This window comes from Ambystoma mexicanum, chromosome 3q (assembly GCF_040938575.1).
Source record: "Ambystoma mexicanum isolate Mex_15411 chromosome 3q, UKY_AmexF1_1, whole genome shotgun sequence".
NCBI lineage: Eukaryota > Metazoa > Chordata > Amphibia > Caudata > Ambystomatidae > Ambystoma > Ambystoma mexicanum.
The window spans coordinates 1097952723-1097973659 of record NC_090926.1 but is presented as its reverse complement, the minus strand read 5'-3'; the positions used below and the strand labels follow the sequence as shown (position 1 = coordinate 1097973659).

At 48.7% G+C, this 20937-nt stretch overlaps 1 protein-coding gene across 2 annotated transcripts in view; it reads left to right on the top strand.

Annotated features, from left to right (window-relative positions):
• The window catches only part of LPAR2 (lysophosphatidic acid receptor 2), a 250717-nt gene extending 230053 nt beyond the window's left edge, over positions 1-20664 (top strand). For both annotated transcript variants that reach the window (XM_069603848.1, XM_069603849.1), the window contains exon 3: positions 18674-20664. In XM_069603848.1, coding sequence (XP_069459949.1) covers positions 18674-18972 — 299 coding nt within the window. In that variant the 3' untranslated portion in view covers positions 18973-20664. The remainder of the gene's footprint in view (positions 1-18673) is intronic.
• Positions 20665-20937: the final 273 nt, after the last annotated feature.

The window sequence follows — 20937 nt, the reverse complement described above, 5'->3', positions numbered from 1 at the left end:
AGTGTATCCTATCGGGTTTCTTGTATAGCATTGCATGCTGGATACCCCCGGCTTCTCATTTTAATTGCAATGAAAATGAGAAGCCGGGGGTATTATTACGCAAAATGTAATATTATCAAATAAATCAAGTGGCTGAAGGCACCCTTGTTTAAGAAATGCTCTATTACATCAGGAGCTCATTTATCAAATGATCGACCCTGAACTGATAAATGGCTGAGGCACCCTGGCTGAAGGTATGAGTGCGCGCTGGCCCCCGATCAGAGGAGAATGTTCAACCAGTAAAGTAGCCACCCACCCATAGAGCCATAATGGGCAATGCTGTGCAGTACAGCACAGCAACATCCAAGAACAGTATGGCAGGGCAAAGGGAAGCAGGCAAAATGCCTTCAATATCTCATCACACTAATACACAAGACAGTGTAGCTAAACTATGGCAAAGCTCCAGTGCCCCTAACATGCCACCTTCTGCCTTTATTGACAGCAGTATTGTTAATGGGATCCCTGGCAAAGTGACAACCTAGCTACAGCTGGAGCTTCAACATGGATTGCTTTACCCAGAAGAGCCTGCATTTTGATGGAATATAGCTGTGCAGATTCTAAAATCTTTGCCCCCACTAGAGCGCTGTAACATCCATATGAGTAACAATACCATGTTCCTCATCTCCTGATTCCATGTACTAATATGCATTGGCATTTCTGTAGGCATGGAATTATTTGCCAACCACGGCCATAATGACACCCTATAAAATTCCAGCATCTGAAAAATGGTGTGGTTACCTAGGCATATGGTGTCAGTGACTGGCAAATGTCCATCTAATTCCCATAAACAAGCCAAGACGGTTGTGTTTGCCAATGCTTGTTTCTTTCCGGAGGTCAATGCAAGGAACACACGTATGGACACAGGCACTGCTCATAAATCAAGTGGCTGAAGGCACCCCTGTTTAAGAAATGCTCTATTACATCAGGAGCTCATTTACAGCGGAAATTAAGAAACTAACTCTCGGATGACGGATTAGAAATAACACTGGCATGCCCTATACAGAAAAAGCTAGATGTTTCTGTGTGATAGAGCTAGCTCAAACATATATCAGAAGGGTGTATTTTGGGCCGAGTTGGATAGGTAGTGGGCGGGACTGGTCATAGAGATTTGCATGGCCATGGACTTTCAATGAGTGGGTAAAACCCACCCAAACAGACACAAGATTTTCCTGTCTCCTCACATCCCATCTCCCCCTCTCTGTACTCCAGTGCCAATAGTTCTGGCTAATGGGTGATGTGAAAGTGCAACCTAGCAGCAAAAACTAAAAGGGGTAAACTGTTCACCATCAATCCCTTTTGCAATGTACCTGTGGTGACAGAGTGATAGCAACCTCTTTTTTTTCCCAGGCTGTCTTCACTGCTGCTGCTTTCTACATTTCCTCTGGGGGCTCTCATTTCTCTCGCCCGTATGGCGCTCTCGTCTTTTCCACTTTACTCTAGAATTAATCTTCTTTTTATTAGGACTCGACCAGGACCCAGTGACTTTGTCAATGTTCCCCACAGTGTTTGCAATACAATGTTAGTCTAAAAGCCAAACCCCTTTTGATTAATTCACTTTGGCAACCAATTGAGAACCTGTCGAATGAGCTTTCCTAATTTCAAAACTTGACCTTCAAGACCTTGTAGAGATTATGTGATAACCTCACATGCTTGTACTCATTAGTGACGCAAGCATGCTGCTTGTTTCAGTGCATAACTCGCGTAAAATATGCCCTTCCACAACAAGATTGCACATTTTTCGCACATAGAAATCCTTAGCTATCAGAACAATTTGCGAAAACGAGCTCAGCAGTGGCCAGAATTCAGGTTGGTCCCTGAGACAATGAGATTGGGCTTTGCCCCTCATGCCGCACCCTGTCTGCGCCACTGAATATGCCAAATAAGAAAGTCTCCTTTCAGTTTGGGTCCAATGGGCACTTATGCTGCTTGGGATTTTGAAGGCTGCCCCATGAGAGCATGGTCTCTGTTGTTCCAGAACCACAGATAGTTTTGCAGTCATGATGGGAGCCCCTGGATCTGATCACCCATAGCCCAACACCCTGCATTTGCAACTAGAGTGAGCGCGCAACATGCCTGGGGGCACAGCCAAGTCCCTTATTCTCAAAGAGCCTCCCCTGGGACCTTCCCAAGGGGGTCCTGAGGAGGTTCTCAGCAGTTGGAATGGTGCAGACCCTTAGACTCGGTGTTCATGGGAAATCTTCCCGGAAGAGCCTGGATTGGCTGCCAATGAAGGTGAGAATCCAGTTCAAGGTGCTCAGCATCACACATTGAATCACCCGGTAGAGAGGCCCAATACACTATTAGGAATGGACCTTGAATACCAGATCCACAGGTTCAGCATATCCAATCCACTATACATGGCTGTGTTTACATAGATAAGATGGGGGAGGCTCATCCTGACCAGCCGGAGCCCCAATCTGTTCAACAACATTTAGGAGGTTCTGCCTAGTCTGTAAGGGACCGTAGATTCCCCTTTCCGGAAAGTGTTCCCTACATCCATGTAATGGCTGCATGTGGACGTCATTGGCCACGATGAAGTTCCTGACATGGGCCCCTTTCTGACCCACCATTCTCCTGCCCGTGATTACTTTTCCTCCAATCAGATATCCAGATAAAACTCATGCCTTCCTATATTTCTTCCTAGGTTCAGGCCAATACTCACAACAAAGATAAATAGGAGTAACAGGTTTCTATGTGTCAGATTCTTTATGCCACCTGCACTGCTCAGGTGAAGTATCCGGGCCAGCGGCATGAGAAGAGCTCCGCCGTGGTGCTGCATGATGAGAAGGTGGCCTCTATGATGAAAGGTTCTCTTTTCATCCATGGGAATTTCTAGCTACGCAAACTGTTCCAATTGTAAAAGAAAATAAATTTTCTAAATTAAAATATATTTGTACTTGCAAGAAAATGATGCTTTTACTCTCTTAAAAAATATGTTTGCTCCCAACGTCCCAAATGGGGACTAAACTAGTCTTTCCTTGAATTGTTATCTGGATCCTTCCTGCATCTATTTCTCCTTCACCCTCTCATGGGGAAGTCATTTGGGCGTCGTGGCTCCTCCGCATCCCCTTGCAATTCTCTGGATTATATGCATGTGGGAGGGGCTAGTCTGAATTTTCAAGGATTTATAATGCGCTAGACATAGACCTGGCAGAATAAACTGCATCTGGGCGCAGATGACAACACAACACGCCTAATATCAGTAAGTAAATTCTCCAGTAGAACTTTAGCCTTTACCCGACTGCAGGGACAGACAATTATTTAGATGAGAATGTTTTGAGAGATATTCGAAACAGAAAAAGATCTGCCACGTTACAAAGGCGCCACAGGAGGGAATGCCAGAGTGTAGGACCGTAGACTGAGACACGCTGATCTCCCCTGGAGGAGTAACGAGAAGGTGTCACGGGAGGGAATGCGAGTCTAGCACCATAGACTGAGACACGCTGATCTCCCCTGGAGGAGCAACGTGAAGATGCCACTGGAGGAAATTCCAGAGCTTAGGACCATAGACTGAGACACGCTGATCTCCCGTGGAGGAGCAACCGGGAAGGTGCCACGGGAGGGAATGCCAGAGTCTAGGATCATAGACTGAGACACGCTGATCTCCCGTGAAGGAGCAACCGGGAAGGTGCCACGGGAGGGAATGCCAGAGTCTAGGATCATAGACTGAGACACGCTGATCTCCCCTGGAGGAGCAACGTGAAGGTACCACGGGAGGGAATGCCAGAGTCTAGCACCGTAGACTGAGACACGCTGATCTCCCCTGGAGGAGCAACGTGAAGGTGCCATGGGAGGGAATGCCAGAGTCTAGCACCGTAGACTGAGATACGCTGATCTCCCCTGCAGGAGCGACGAGACGATGGTACCACCAACAACAGCTCAGATGATGACAAAACTTCGGTTGAGTTGGGAAGTACCGGGTCAATTTGTTGGACAAATAGGCTGTGCAAGATTGTGAAGGCATCTGAAAACTAGACACAAAATCTTAAAGCAGATTCTTTCCTTAACTGGGAGCAAACGTGAAGATCTGCAGAGGGCTGAGATGGCTTCAGATTTAGGGACTTTGAAGAAAACCCGAACGGCGGCGTTTTGTGCTCTCTGGAGTCCTGTTAATGGATTCTCCAGACTGCTAGCAAAAGAAAAAAAAAAAAGAGCAAGGCATTTAGCATGCAGTGTTAAAGGGCTGGTTGCACATTTAATCAGCATGCGCTGACTCTCAAGTGATGGTGGTGGCTTCTGTTAGGAAGGGCGTATACATTGATCCCCACCTGGAAAGTCCAGAACACTGTATCGGGTAAGAATGAAGCTATGGTCTTCTCAAAGCCTCGGTATTAATGTGAAATCTTACTGCAAAGGCCACATTCCTCTGCCTGTCAAAGCTCTTAAGCGTGTTTTCTAGAGGTGCTCTATTTTCATTTCCATGAAATCAGGAAGCATCTCTTTGTCTTTCTATTCATAGGTTGTCTGTGCAATGTGCAGGGTGCAGGTTAGACGGCGAAGTGCTGCGAAGGACTCTGTGGTTTGACAAAAAAAATCCATTTAGCAAAGGCGTCTATTTCCCGCTCAAGACACAGGCTGAATAACATGTTTGACAGGTTCCTGGGCACTGAGAAGTGGTTCGTTCAGTCCTTCGTGCGCAATAGTTTCGTCTGCCACTATCCACTATCACTGTCACTCAATAAGGCAGCCGTTGCCTCAGTGACGCCTGGAAGCTTAGTTCACATGCAGAGGTCGGTCCATTGACCCAACATCAACAGAATCGTTGGGCAGAGGCCTAGCTGGAAGGGTCCAAAGCTACACGGTGAACCAGAGAATGCAGAGGTGTTTTCGGTATTTCATGCCTCTTATTAATGCCATGTAAATGATGGGGCGTATTAGAGTAAAGCACTGTGAGGGTGTGCCGGCACCTGTGGAATGCAGGTTCCACCTAATTACATAAGCAGAAGACTTTGTCGTGTGGTGATTCTTTGAGCCGGAGCTTCTCCTTTCTGGCTCACCCCATCGTTCTGTTCTTCTGATATCAAGTGTGTTCTCCCTGCCGCTGATTGGCTCCAAGGGATCGGTAATTGAAGTTCTTTGGTTACATCATGAATGCCAGGCGCCCCGCCCCCTCTCCCCACTGCACTTTTTTTTTTGAGGATGGCATAAGGACTACACATCTTGTACCAGTTTCCAACCACGATGCCAACGTATTTTATACTAATTTGGAGCATAGTTTGTTCGCACCTTTCTTCGTTACTTTAATATATGTTCACGCTTTTGCTCAGGATTGACCAACTCCAGGCCTCGAGGGCCATGAAAAATGTTTGATTTTCAGGATACCCCACATTAATATTCATGAGATACATTTGCATACATTGATTCTAAATGTATGCCATTTTGTATCATGAATATCAATGAGGGATATCCAGAAAACCTGTCAGGATTCAGCTCCTCGAGGCCTGGAGTTGGATAACCCTGCTTTGGTTATTTGATAGGAACCTAGCCCGAAATCCTCTGAACTCTGCCTCCCATGAGTAAACCAATGAGCGTTGAGCGTTGGATAAATTGCTTTAGACAACATTTCTTAACAACTGCCAATTATTCTGGCTAGCATTTCCTTCCATTCTTTTTTAGGTTGCCTGTGCCATACATTACCAACAGGGCCAAACAATGTGCCAACAGGTTTTCGCCATGCCCCAGCAGTCCAGCCATCGCTGCTAGTTCCCGCCCCCTCTACCCAGCACCACAATCAACTGTAGACATGTTCCACCTTATTGAGTCTCATCACTAAACTTCAGCTTATGTCCTTGTTAGAATGAATGTGAACCAGCCATATCTTTTTTGCATTCGGCCTCCCCTTTTGCAATGGCACATATGAGCTAGAAACAATTGAATGGAATGCTACCCTAACCCAAGGGTACCAATGGCATATGAAAGTGTTGGCCCTTGCTATAAAAGGAAACTATTGGAGTGGGAAGTAAAGATGGGAACCCGCTATGATGTGAGGAGGGATGAACATCCTGCGGATGTTGTTTTGGCTTTTTATCTACCCATTGACCACCCATGGCCATTCCTATCCACTACCTACGTACAACAGGCACCCCTGTGATGTCTTTCAGCTAGCTCGGTGCTGCCAATCAGATGTCCATTTTATTTCTATGCAGTCTTCTAAACATTATGGGCTCCATTTTAGAGGTAACACCATAAAACAGAGAACAAGAGGAAGACAGCTGCTCTGCCCAAGAACCTGAATAAGAATGTTCAGGAAGGTATGTCTCAGGAGGGTGGCTTAGGGGCAACATGCTCGCCTTGGAAGCAAGATGACACGCGCAACACAGGTTCGATCCCAGTGTCCGCGCTTAGAAACCTCTGGGTAGGAAATGCGTTATAAATAACCTATCATATCATATCAGTGAGACTACCATAGTAGAGAACCACACAGACCAAGAGGGGAAACAGAAGATAGCAGGGGAGGGTGATCCACAGTGTCTAAAGCGAAGACAAATGCGTTTAGAAGAAAGTTTGTGATAGCAAGCAGAGGAGAGAGTTGGTGGCCTGAAAGACGATAGGCTGTGTGGAGTTCGAGGGATGGAAGCCAGATTGCAAAGGAGGGGGAAGAAAGCCAGAGTTGAGAAGGGAGAACTGGAAGTAAAGAGATAGGTCAGAAGTTGGAAGGAAGCAAAGAGTCGAGAGAGGACTTCTTTAAGAGTGGAATAATGATAGCATGTTTACAAGAGGATGGGACAGAAGAATAAGTAATGGAAAGGTTGAAAAGACGGGTAAGATATCCGTAGGAGCTGAGGAAGAACCACAGTAATAGGGGATGAAGGGATAGGATCAGGAGGAGAGGCAGTGGGATGGGCCCGAGGACGAAATGGATCAGTGAGGGGAGAGAAATAAGATGGCGGAGGTAAAAGGGACAGAGGGGAAGATGGTAAAGTAGGGGGGAAGTGGAAGAGGAAGTAGAGGGAAACGATGAACCTAGATGGGCGACGTGGTTGGTAAATTAGTCGCCCAGTTCGGTAGAGGAAAGGGGAAAGAGAGGATTTGGGGGGAGGAGGGGCAGGAATATTATTATGAAAAGCAGGAAAAGATATTGGTGATGGAAATGGAGAGTGTGAGAGGGGAGAAGTAACGTTTTATCAATGAGTAAAAAGGTGTCATTGGAGCAATGAAGAGAGGCAAGAGACAGAAGATTTTTAGAAATATGCGTGTCTTTGCATCTGTTCCTTGCTCTGAATTCAAATTAAAAGCAAGCATTGGAAAAGCCAACAGTGGTGACTTTTATAGGCAGTGCTGAATGTGTAAAATAATAAGTGCCAGGGCCCAGAAATGGTTGGCTCACTTGTACTAGCCCCTCCCGCTGCCAGCCCCACCCACCACCTGCCCCTCCCACTACTGCCCGGTGTCAGTGTTTCACCACAATTCTGGCTGCACAGCAACCACTGCCGCTGATGCTGACTCCTGGAAGGATGGAGCGGCTACAAGTGCGTCATGCTATACAGTGGTTATGCAAGGGTTAAAGGTTGCAGGCCACGTGGCCCTTTCCTTTGCCCATGAAGAGGAGACCCCCGCAGCATGCAGTGCAGATAATAAGACCACCACCAGTGATGGCAATAAGGGCACACTGTCTTAATATGTGGCACATGCGTCAGGCACAAGATTTGCTTCTTGTAGCCTCAGCACCACTGATGCTGGGGTTGCGTTCAGAAAGCAGCAGGCGAGGCGCTCCGAACTCCTCTGTGGCGAGCTCTCATCCAGGCTACCTGAGACTTACTTAATGTCATGATTCTTGAAAGCTGACATAACGCTCCAGTGAGTAAGCACATCTGGGCCTGCTTTCAGGGCAATTAAACCGCCTTTGCCAAAGAACCCATTTTATACTGCTGCCCTCATGTTCATGATGCATGCATATTTGACTCATGCAAAAAGGTTTTACTGTGGAATGTTTGCTCACATCATATGCAATGGCAAACTGTGTGTGTGTGAGTGAATGCAAGAGAGAGGGGAGACCGAGACAATGACTACAAGCAGGTGACATTATCGAACTACCTTTTGCTGTGGGTTTTAAAGTATATTTGCAAAAGCACAAAGACTTTTCTTTTAGCTCTGCACTGTCTTGCGTTATGATATGTGTAGTCTTCCGTTCAAAATGGTGAAAATAAAACTGATATATATGTTCATATATTCCTACAAGGATTTAGATCTTTGTCAGGTCGGCTTATTATGTGAATTATGTACTTTCAATCAACTCTATTCACCAGAATATTCTTGAAAGCCCAACCAGACGGGAGGATAGCTCTGTGGCAATGCACTGGTCTTGGAAGCAAGACCACGCTGAGCAAACACAGGTTCGAATCCTGGATCCGTGCCTGAAAAAACTGAGTGCGTTATAAATAACCTTCCCTTACACAATTCAATGAAACTAGCGCCTAGATACCTACGAGGGTTATGCGCGCTGCAAATAAAAAAAATTAAAAAAACATTGTATCCATAGGTCGTCAAGTGCCCAAGTTGTAGACTAGCCTCCCAGAAGTTTAATAGTTTCCTGCCTAATCATCCCCGAATTGCTAATAATTGAGGTGGGCTGTCGCTAAACAGACAGTCTTTGCCATCATGATGCTTGTCAAAAAATCAGTTAAAAATCGGACTTGAGATTGAAGGCCGCAGTGGTTGGGCCACCCGACCTCGAGCTTGTCCCGGACAGTGGCGTGTCTGCAGAGCCTGTCCCTAGGCAGTGTTGTGGCCTTCTCTTCCAGAGCCTGTCCCAGTCTCCTTTTATCATGGGTTCCCCTCCGTGGCCTTCCCCTTTCATGGTCTGTCCCAGCCAGTGGTGGGGGTCTGGGCTTGCAGGGCCTGTCCCGTGTAGAGCTGGGCTTGCAGGGCCTGTCCTGTGTAGAGATGAGCCTGCAGGGTCTGTCCCGTGTGGGGCTGGGCTTGCAGGGCCTGTCCTTTGTAGAGCTGAGCCTACAGGGCCTGTCCCGTGTGGGGCTGGACTTGCAGGGCCTGTCCTGTGTAGAGCTGAGCCTGCAGGGCCTGTCCCGTGTGGGGCTGGGCTTGCAGAGCCTGTCCTGTGTAGAGCTGAGGCTACAGGGCCTGTCCTGTGTGGGGCTGGGTTTACAGGGCCTGTCCCGTGTGGGGCTGGACTTGCAGGGCCTGTCCTGTGTAGAGCTAAGCCTGCAGGGCCTGTCCCGTGTGGGGCTGGGCTTGCAGAGCCTGTCCTGTGTAGAGCTGAGGCTGCAGGGCCTGTCCTGTGTGGGGCTGGGTTTACAGGGCCTGTCCCGTGTGGGGCTGGACTTGCAGGGCCTGTCCTGTGTAGAGCTGAGCCTACAGGGCCTGTCCCGTGTGGGGCTGGACTTGCAGGGCCTGTCCTGTGTAGAGCTGAGCCTGCAGGGCCTGTCCCGTGTGGGGCTGGGCTTGCAGAGCCTGTCCTGTGTAGAGCTGAGGCTACAGGGCCTGTTCTGTGTGGGGCTGGGTTTACAGGGCCTGTCCCGTGTGGGGCTGGACTTGCAGGGCCTGTCCTGTGTAGAGCTGAGCCTGCAGGGCCTGTCCCGTGTGGGGCTGGGCTTGCAGAGCCTGTCCTGTGTAGAGCTGAGGCTGCAGGGCCTGTCCTGTGTGGGGCTGGGTTTACAGGGCCTGTCCCGTGTGGGGCTGGACTTGCAGGGCCTGTCCTGTGTAGAGCTGAGCCTGCAGGGTATGTCCCGTGTGGGGCTGGGCCTGCAGGGCCTGTCCCATGCCGGGTTGGGCCTGTCATTTTCTCTACCATGAGCTCCCTTTCTGTCCTCCCAAAGCCACGCCGCACAATCACTTTTACAAAAGTCTCCTGAAGTACAAAGTACCATAGTTAGTATGCACTTCTCATATCTGTGTTAATGTGCTTTTAGTGCACAAGAAAGGTAACAAGACCACTATGCCACTCAGTATTACAGCCCCAAGAGTGCCAGTATGTGTACACACAGCCATGAAGTTGAATGCCCAGGTGTGTTTACTACCCAGAAGCATGACTGCGTGATGTATTTCCTATCCTGACAGGAATGCAAGAAGTAGTAACATTATGGCAAAGAATACCAAAGACAATTGCAGTTTCTATCCGTATTTACAGCTTCAAGTCCAAATGTCATTGTGCTAGTATGCGCTGGCAGGACGTTTTTACGCTGACCCTTCAACTTCTCTGGGACTGTATGAAACCGGCCAATGCCATTTGAATAGCATTCATAAGAGAAAGGGGGATGTTAACCTTTTCCCTTATATGTGCAGCAAGCATTATGGATATATATACATATATCCATAATGCAATTTCGAGGGATAGTGCTGTTATCTTAAACCTGGAGCCAGTGTAAGGGACACTATACGCACAAGTTGTTCTGAACTGAGCTCTCTGACCACGCCCAGCCCTATCCCAATACTCTCCAGTCAATGGAACGTTCTTCTATGTACATTCTCATCCGGTGCTTGCAGCGATGTGTTTAGTATCTCCGGGTGCACCCGAGGTGCAGTGCCCCCCCCCCCACTCCCCCTGAAATCCGTGATCGCTCTGAGATATTAACAATGCACGTGCGTCTTATGGGCGCCTACCTTCCAGATGCTTCTGCTGTGGCGGCTTCTCCCACCCCCCTCCCCAGGTGCTTCTACTGTGGCGAGGTCTCTCCCCCCTCACCCCCCACCAAGTGCTTTGATCTTTCTCGTCGAGGGGGCGCTGCAGAGGGCGACGCTCCGGAAACCAGGAGCTTGTAACCCTGTTTGCACATAGCTGCGGTTGACCATGGGTACAATGCGTTTTCACACGTGCTCGTTTGGCTTGTAACCTCCAGGGTGTGTGTGTGTGTGTATGTGTGTTTTTGTCTTTTATAACCATGTCGCTTTAATGCTGCTGCGAAAAGACGGACTCCGAATAGAGTCGCCGACCATGTACACTCATGGGAGGCCAGGCGAGATGTAACGCTGTGACAATCCCTTTTAATGATGGCCTCTGCACAATTTCAAAACAACTAGTTTCTGCACGTGCAGCCTGACCCTGTGTGTAGGCTCGGACTGGCCTATAGGGCAACAGGGCAATGCACGAACGCAAAATGCTGGTGTGGGCCTGTTTTTGTGGCTCCTGTAGGCCAGTTCGATAAGTTACTTCACCATACGGCTGGCTAGTAGTTGTGACCAGTGCTACTGAATGAATATTCTTTAAAATGCACAATTTGCATCACATTGTATCAAACATCTTAAAGAGTCTAAAAAAAGGAATGAATTGGCATTTGCTACGTTGGGCCACTTTTTCATTGGCGCCCGAGACAAATGTATGCCCCAGTCCGACTCTGCCTGTGTGGTAGGTAGTCCCTTGGGTTCCCGCTGTGGCTGTGCTTTGACCGATTTCTCAGCTCATGCCCTTATGGCGGGTGCAGCTCATCAGTTCACGCCCGTCTGGTACTCAACCCATCTATACAGTACCGTTGTGCATGCGTGTCTGTGTCTCGGCTAAAGGTTCAGTTTGTGGGCACTGCAAGCGGCATGATGCAGGACTGTGGTCAGCGTGGACCGTATCGTGTTTGCGAGTCTGTGTCTCGGCTAAAGGTTCAGTTTGTGGGCACTGCAAGCGGCATGATGCAGGACTGTGGTCAGCGTGGACCGTATCGTGTTTGCGTGTCTGTGTCTCGGCTAAAGGTTCAGTTTGTGGGCACTGCAAGCGGCATGATGCAGGACTGTGGTCAGCGTGGACCGTATCGTGTTTGCGAGTCTGTGTCTCGGCTAAAGGTTCAGTTTGTGGGCACTGCAAGCGGCATGATGCAGGACTGTGGTCAGCGTGGACCGTATCGTGTTTGCGTGTCTGTCTCGGCTAAAGGTTCAGTTTGTGGGCACTGCAAGCGGCATGATGCAGGACTGTGGTCAGCGTGGACCGTATCGTGTTTGCGAGTCTGTGTCTCGGCTAAAGGATCAGTTTGTGGGCACTGCTTGCAGGACTGTGGTCAGCGTGGACCGTATCGTGTTTGCGTGTCTGTGTCTCGGCTAAAGGTCAGTTTGTGGGCACTGCAAGCGGCATGATGCAGGACTGTGGTCAGCGTGGACCGTATCGTGTTTGCGAGTCTGTGTCTCGGCTAAAGGTTCAGTTTGTGGGCACTGCAAGCGGCATGATGCAGGACTGTGGTCAGCGTGGACCGTATCGTGTTTGCGTGTCTGTGTCTCGGCTAAAGGTCAGTTTGTGGGCACTGCAAGTGGCAGGATGCAGGACTGTGCTCAGCGTGGACCGTATCGTGTTTGCGTGTCTGTGTCTCAGCTAAAGGTCAGTTTGTGGGCACTGCAAGTGTTATGATGCAGAACTGTGGTCAGCGTGGACACTATCGTTGTGTTTGCGTGTTTGTGTCTTGGCTAAAGGTCGGTCTGTGGGTACTGAAAGTGGCATGATGCAGGACTGTGGTTAGCGTGGGCAGCATATTTATGTTTGCGTGTCTGTGTCTCGGCTAAAGATCAGTTTGTGGGCACTGCAAGTGGCATGATCCAGGACTGTGCTCAGCGTGGACCGCTTCGTGTTTGTGTGTCTGTGTCTCGGCTAAAGGTTCAGTTTGTGGGCACTGCAAGTGGCATGATGCAGGACGACTGTGGTCAGCGTGGACAGTATCGTTGTGTTTGCGTGTCTGTGTCTCGGCTAAAGGTCGGTTTGTGGGCACTGCAAGTGGCATGATCCAGGACTGTGATCAGGGTGGACCATATCGTGTTTGTGTGCTGTGTCTCGGCTAAAGGTTCAGTTTGTGGGCACTGCAAGCGGCATGATGCAGAACTGTGGTCAGCGTGGGCTTATACTAAGACAGCCTGAAGGGTTTGATCTGGGCACTTGCAGCATGAAGGTGGGCAGCACAAGCATATATTATTGAGACAGACCCTTTTTTTGGGCACTAGCGGAATGAAAATGTTTTATAGGGACACCGCTAGCATGTATTATGAAGACTGTGAAAAGCTCCGGGGAGGCCGGGCCCTACTCGCGCAGCATCAAACAATGCAGCGCAGAAGTCAACTTCTGGCGTGTAGCAAAAAGAAGAGCAGGAAGCGGCTTGCTGCTTTTATTAAAATTATTCACGTGACCACAGCTGTCCCTGAGGGTGACGTGCTGTGGCCGGCCAACATTTCAACGCGTCACTGCACGCACCCTGGTGGTGACAGTCCTAAGTTACAAAATCCCATACCAAGGGTAAGAACACGAAAACATGAACACAACTTTTCATGACACAGAGTTAATCTTCAGTGCTAGCCTTGTCTACTCGCATTCCTGCACTGGTGGGCGCAGGCCTTTTTCGCCTTCTTCAGCCTCTTCCGTGCTGCCGCTCCTGCATAGACTGCCAGTGGTCTTTGCACTTGCTCCATCCAGAAGACCACTTCTCGATCATCATACTCGATTAGGGTCGCAGCTTCAGCCTTGTTCCTGCTCTCTCCTTACCCGTCCTCTTTGGGCCAGGCAGCATCTTCCGTGATAACTGCAGTATGGGTGGCCACCTCCGCCCGCCTATTCCTCCATTGCTCAGGCGCACTGGCCACGGCAATGGATGTCTAGGAGGCCTTGCAGAAATTGGCATAGAGTCCTGCCTTGTGGCACCTGTCACATTGCTGTCCTACCACCGGACACGGCCGTCCATGTGGCAACCTGCCTCCACAAAACTTGAACATTCTAGGGGGTGCCTCCTACTTGCCCCTAATTGGCAGGGCTCCACTCCCGGACCCTTTTTCTGATTCAGCCTTCTTGGTCTGGGGTCAGATAGTGTGCACCTCCTTCACTTGTAACCCCATGGCCACTTCCATCTGGGTCGATCGTGCCTCAGCAAGCTCTCCCTAATTCTAGGATCCTCACAGAATCTGGGTGCGCAGGTTGTTGTACCATCACATTTGAATTACCTGGAGCCCACAACTCCCCCTCTTCATCGATAAAAGTACACACGCTGCTGCTAACTGACGCAGCTTGCTGTAGAATGCGTCAATGGACTCAGCAGGCCCCTGAGCGGCCTGCCGGAGCTGAAAGCATTCCTAATCAATGTTGACTATTGGTGTGAAGTACTTAGACAACGCCCTTCCTGCATCTCAATAGGACCCATCACCTGGAGGCAGCACCAAATACATCTTCAGAATCTCGCTTCCAGCATAAAACAGCAGGAGTGTTTTCTTTTTGGCATCTTCTGTCACTTCGACCACTTCAAAAACATGTCTAGCCTCTCTAGCCATTGTGCTCAACTTGGACTCAGGGTCTCTTGATTCCCCTTCACGTCGAACTCTGGCACTTGGTGCCTATGGAACGACGTACCTACGGGCTGCACTGCACTCCTTGGGCTTGGTGTCTGGAAATTGAGAAGTCCTGGGACCGCAAGTCCAACCCCTCTGGCATCCTTGCCTCTGCCATTGCTGGTGAACCTGGGATCCCAATGCATGATGGGCCCCTGCAGCACCTTGTTCCTCCACTAGGCCCCCCCTGTGGACTTGTGACTGAGGGTTGCAGCAGTAGGGCCACCATCCCTCGGGCTGTTCTGCTTGCGGAGCCTGTACCGGACAGCGGCATGGAGCTGGGTCTGCAGAGCCTGTCCCCAGGCAATGTTGTGGCCTTCTCTTCCAGAGCCTGTCCCAGTCTCCTTTTATCATGGGTTCCCCTCTGTGGCCTTCCCCTTTCATGGTCTGTCCCAGCCAGTTGTGTGGGGCTGGGCCTGCAGGGCCTGTCCCATGCGGGGTTGGGTTTGCAGGGCCTGTCCTATTCTCTCCCTGGAGCGCCTTTTCCATCCTCCCCAAGTCCCTCTGCACAAGCACTCTCGGAATGAGAGCAGTGGCAGGCTGGGGCAGAACCCCAGTAAGGGGCTGTGATGTTAAATACATTGTTGCATTGCCACCTGGGTACCTCCTTCTTCTATGCGGCACACCTGCTCTCTCCTTTAGCTTGAGGAGGGCAGGCACAACAAACTGCGCCGCGCTGCCCCTCCTTGATGAGGAACACCACCAGGGGTACACACCAGTGGTGCCCGCACTTCAGTCCCACCAGCGGGAGCATTTGTGGGCTCCAGTCAACACCGCTCCGCCCCTTCCACCACAGTGGCTGCCACAGGGCCCATACTGCAACCTCTGCGGCTCTGCCGCCTATGGCCGCCGGAATCTCCACTCGTCGGGGAGGTCGACGGTAGAAGACTGTTGGATGGCGGGTCCAACAGCCGGGAGAGCTGAACCGCACACACACGGGGCTGCTAAAGACCACTTGTCTCCAGTCCTTAAGGGCTCCGTGGAGGCCAGGCCACCAGAATAATCTTCTGGAGTGTAGCAAACTGGCGAGCGGGAAGCCGCTTGCTGCTTTTAACATTCACGTGACCACAGCCGTCCCTGAGGGTGATCGTCTGTGGTCACCCAACATCTCAACACGTGATTGCATGCACACTGGTGGTGACTTGCTTGAAAGTGGGGCAGTGCTGGCATATATTGTGCAGAGAAACCTCCCAATCATATCTAGTGGACACCGTTACAAGATGCTCCTGATTGACCTGGCATCTGTTTGAGTATTTCATGTGTCCCTTGCAGAGAAGAGTGTAAATGGTCACCCAATTTTTCTGAAATGTTTCCTGTGAAAGGCATGATTTCAACTAATTATTTTAAAACGAATTTGTAACGGGAAACACTGGCAGAACCTTTCTGGTTTAGTTCACGTGCATTCCCTCGGGTAAATTCAGAAAACTCCATACCCCTACGTTTTACAAAATCACCAACTGCAACGGCTCTAAACTGTAGTGGATTTGTTGGAGTGGAAGCCCATTAAGATGGCCAGTTAGTTCTTGTTACTTTCTTCGACCACACATAAGGACAACCTGATTTCCCACATTAAAAAAACAGGACTTTTTCCATAGTGAAAATGAATTGAAGATTGCCAGTACAGGTTCTGAGTCCATACAAGGACTGGCGGTGTTGTGGTGGTTGGAATGCGGCAGCAGGTGTGAACGGTTAGGAGGAACAGGCACATGAGAGTTTTTAACTTTTTTTTATTAATGAAGGAGGTTTACATTTTTATCTGTGGATGATTTCATTGGTAACTAGAATCATAATGGTTTTGTGGTGACATGTTTGGACATCTTCTGTCTTAAAGGAGGTGTTTTGTGCATTTGTTTTTTCATTATAAATTATAACAAACCACATAGAGAGTATGATATGATATGGCATTTGTAAGGCGCCTATGCACAAGTGTTTTAAGGTGCAACGAGGCAGGGAGGGGGGGAACAGAGGGAGGACAGAGACAACGATCTTACTAGGCCAGGTGACAGTGAGATTGCGCAAGTGCGGGGGAGGGGAATAGTGCCAGGGGAAAGGGGAGAGGGGCAGTGCTGTACATGCGATCAAGACAATAAGAATTGCGGCCAGCAGGTGGCAGGTGCATGGGTAAGTGCAGACAGCAGGTGTCCAAAATTGCAAGTAGGGAGACTGTAGGGTTGCATATACAGACGGAAGTGCAAGGGTTGCTGGGAGGCACTGCGGGTGTGCAACTGGGCCGGCAGGGTCCTGGCCCCGAAATCATAGGGTAGCCAGGTGACCAGTGTAGTATCAGACGGTTGCCAGTCAAAGGATCGACATTGAAAGGGTTGACAGGTCAAAGGATCGACACCAAAGGGTCGACAGGTCAAAGGATCAAATTGTTTTTTTTTTCACATATTTTCTTTTTTTGGGGGGATAACCCTTTTTTGCTAAAAACCACTTTTTTCCCTAAACGAAAACCTAAAAAAAAATAGAATTAAAAAAAAATGTGATCCTTTGACCTGTTGACCCTTTGGTGTCGATCCTTTTGACCTGTCGACCCTTTAGATTCGATCCTTTGACTAGACACCGTATCAGACAAGTAATCAGCAAGGTAGAAGAAGAGAGAAGGCAGAAGCAAAGAGGAAGGTCTTGAGGTGCTTCTGGAACCGGAGATGGTTCTCCTCAAGTTTCAGAGAGGCAGGGAGGCTGTTCCAGAGGGAGGCCCCAGCCGAAGAAAGAGCTCTACCAGCAATTCTGTGTTCAATTGTCACTTACGTTTCCAATGTAACCTTAGCTAGAACATCACTATTGTTTCGTTTGACTGTAAATCCTTGTTTTGAAATCCACCAGCCTGCTGCTGCATTTGTGTCCGTTCTTTGTGTCGTATTGGCAGCTTGCAGATTCCTACCTAGCCAGGCCCTGCAGTGCATAATTCTTGACTATTTAGGAACAAATCGAGCTAGAGGAGGCGAATTTCACAGTGTACTTTCAAGACACTTACATACCCATTTCCAAGCAAATTCCGCTCGTTTGTACCACTTGATAATATATGCTAAATGCCCTTTTTTCATGAAGAAAACAATTTATTTTAAAAGCCACTTTTTTCACAAACACTAGATGATTAATTTAATCTCTTCTTCTGTAGTTCGTCTGTACTTACTGCATGCTAAAAGCACAGCAGAGTGTCGTGAAGTGTCCACTGCAGGGCTTGGCCAGGAAAGAAAGAAGTTGTCAATAAAACAAAGAGGGAGGACAAAAAGACAACAGATTTGTCGATTTCACTGTGAAGCATTTCTACACAACGTCATTAGCGTAGCGGGACCCAGCACAGCTTCTGCGGTGCGGGTGGCCACCGCCACCCCATGTCAAAGTGTGGGCCTCATCGGACCTCTGGGAGAAATCATTTCTTTGTGAAGTCATTTTGAGGAGACAGACTAGGTTACTCATAGCCAGACGACCCAAGTAGCAGGTGTAGAAGATTTTAAGATCTCGTTGATTGATTGATTGATATTTTATTTCTATCGCGCTCGTACACAAGTGTTTCAGAGCGCGACAAGGCAAGGGAGGGGAACAGGGGAGAACAAAACAGTGATCTTACTAGGCCCAGTGACATTGAGAACGCGCACGTGCATGGGAGAGGGAGTAGGCGAAAAGTGCATGGAAGGGGGGAGAAGTGGAAAGTGCGAAGCAGAGGAGAAACAGATAAATAACAATAAATAAATAATAAAGGCAACAAAAAGTGGTAATGCAGCCAGCAATTTGCTAGTGCTCGGTTTAAGGCAGCAGACAGGGTAGGTCTGATAAGTGTAGGAAGAAAAAGGTGGGGGTTGTATGGGTACAGATACAGACCCCAGTGCAAGGGTTGGCCCGGCGGCAGTGCGGGAGGGTGGCAAGATGAGCAGGTACCTGGGCCCGAAGGACAGAGGGTGGCCAGGTGCACGGTGCCAAGAGAGAACAGATTAGCAGGGGGGAGGGGGAGCAAAGGCAGAAGAAAAGAGGAAGGTCTTGAGGTGCTTCCGGAACCGGAGATGGTTCTCCTCAAGTTTGGTAACCATTCTCTGTCTCTTGCCCATAGCCCACGGTGGAGCTGGAAAGAATATATTTTATGTGGCTTTGAGGGTTGCAATGTCTCCTTTAATGAACTCGGGCACTGCATGCAGCTAGTCTTGGCCAACCTTGTCAACCAACAATTCTGCGTTTATAACAAGATCTCTTGACTTCACCAGAAGTTTGCCTCCTTCAATCACAGTGGTCTTACATCAAGCTAAATCTTTGTGCGGGCTTCTGTGTACTGCAGTAACCCATTGATGGATAACGTTCATTGTCTAGGGAGGGAAATTAGACATTGCCGTTACCGACTGTTAGTATTAACCTCTGGCTCCGCCAACGTTCTCCATGTACTAATCACTCTCTCTTTTTTGTTCAGGTGCCTTTGTGATATGCTGGACACCTGGGCAGGTGGTTCTTCTCCTGGACGGCCTAAATTGCCAGAAGTGCGACGTCTTGGCTGTGGAGAAATATTTCCTTTTGCTGGCTGAGATAAACTCTGTCATCAACCCTATTGTGTACTCTTACCGCGACAACGAGATGCGGACTACCTTCAAGAGAATCCTCTGCTTCTGCTGCAACCGGCGATCCAGCTATGCTGCTTCCCTCAAGTCTACCCACACGGAGCGGAGAATGCTCTCTTGCAATGGACACAATGTTCGGGACTCCACACTATAGGGACTGGAAGATGTCTTCCTTAGGCTGATGGCCCAACCTCTGTCCCGCCATCAATTTCTTGTTGGTAATGCTTTCACCACAGACTAACAGGATGTGCCTGTTTTTGGAAGGACCTCAAACACTCCATGTCTGGAAGCATAAATGTTTGAATGAACCACTGCTGTTTAGTTGGGAGTTCTACCGAAGAGTGTTTATTCCTACCCTGAGAGAGAGATTTAGACATATACTGTGGTCAGTAGTGTTATGTGGTGATTCCCCCATTGGCTTCTAAAGGCACCGGGTACACATGCTGCCACTCTGACGGCAGGCGACCACTAATAGCTTTGAGATTGGTATAGTCCACAGCGCCCTCTGAGCAGATTCTACACGGTAGAAGCCTGATTCTGGCCTTCCCTGTTTGTGTGTTTGTAGCTCCCCGCACAGTATTATTACTTCCTGTTTTAGTACTACCCTTTTAGTTTTTTCGTTTTTTAACTTTTCTGTTATCATCAAAGGCATACTGCAGGCAAGGCTGCAGTAAATTGGGAAAAGCAGGCCTGGCAACATGAAACCCGTCCATTACATACCACCGGGCATGCTATAAAGAGAGTCCCGTTGCGGCACCAGCAAGGAAGCTTTGCTGTGGCTCTGCAGTACCAATGTTCTTACCACTTTTTCCTCTTATGAAGTGGTGAAGCAAGGCAGTGTAGGGCAGGGGACAGGTTCACAAATGTTCCTCCTATTAGTTCCATAATGGTATGATATGATATGGCATCTGTAACGCGCCTATACAAAGTGTTTCAAGGCGCGACGAGGCAGGAAGGGGGAACAGAGGGAGGACAGAGACAACGATCTTACTAGGCCAAGAGACATTGAGATTGCGCAAGTTCAGGGAAGGGGAGAGGGGAAAAGTGCCAGCGGAAAGGGGTGGGGGCACTGCTGTACATGGGATCAAAACAATAACAAGTGTGGCCAGCAGGTGGCAGGTCCAATGAACATTGCATGTCGTTTGTTATTGCAACAGTGCCATTGTAAAGAAATTAGCGTGTTCCATTTTCACATCGAAAATATCGTAATGATAGACATGGGAAGCATAAATAATTATTGCTCAATGCGCTTCTACGCCAGCGTCACGCAGCATGCATCGGCTGTCTGTCCATTCAGTCATCGAGACAAGGGAAGGGGGTTACACCCACTGAAGACGTTGTTCACCACAACAGTGGTCTATTGCAAATAATGCACCTTAACAATTGTCTACTGAGACTAATTTGGTGAAGACTGGTGCATAAATGTTCATCAGATGACAGAGAGCCCTGTATTTTTGTTTTATGTCAAGAAAAATAGCTTCTGTGCCTTAAGTACAAGATAAATATACACGGATGACCAATTAACGACACTTGCTGTAGGGCCAATGCTCTTACTGATGCTTTACCAAGGTCTAAGACACCTTGCGACAGATGAATGGACAGGCAGCTCAAGTCACTGGACTTCAGAAACATTTCTGTTCATCTGCATCATTGGCGCTTTTGGACTTTTGCCGTAATAAGGAGTCATTCAGAAAAATGGACTACCACCACCCAACCTTAAGTTTATCATCATTTGTATATTACATGCCAGATGTTCTTCAATATGTTTATTAATGCCTTTCTTTCCTGTGGTATCTTTGCCTTTGAACCCAATGTAAAATAAACCCTTTTTTGGATACACTTTGAACACCTTTCAATTCTTTGAGGCACTTTTCCAGAACCCGTATTGCCCAAAGCCGACGCCGTAGAAAGCCTCCTGACATTGATTGTGATCTATAGCACGCTATCCCAGACTCTCTATACAGACCCACAATCCTTTGCAGGGACCAAATGACATTCCCTTTTCATGTGTTCAGATCCGTTTATCTGCCAGCTTCTGACGTGGACTTTGGCTTGATGTGCCCTGTGTTTTGTAGGTTTTCCTGTGAAGATAGTAGAACAGAGAAAATGGCGTCCTGCT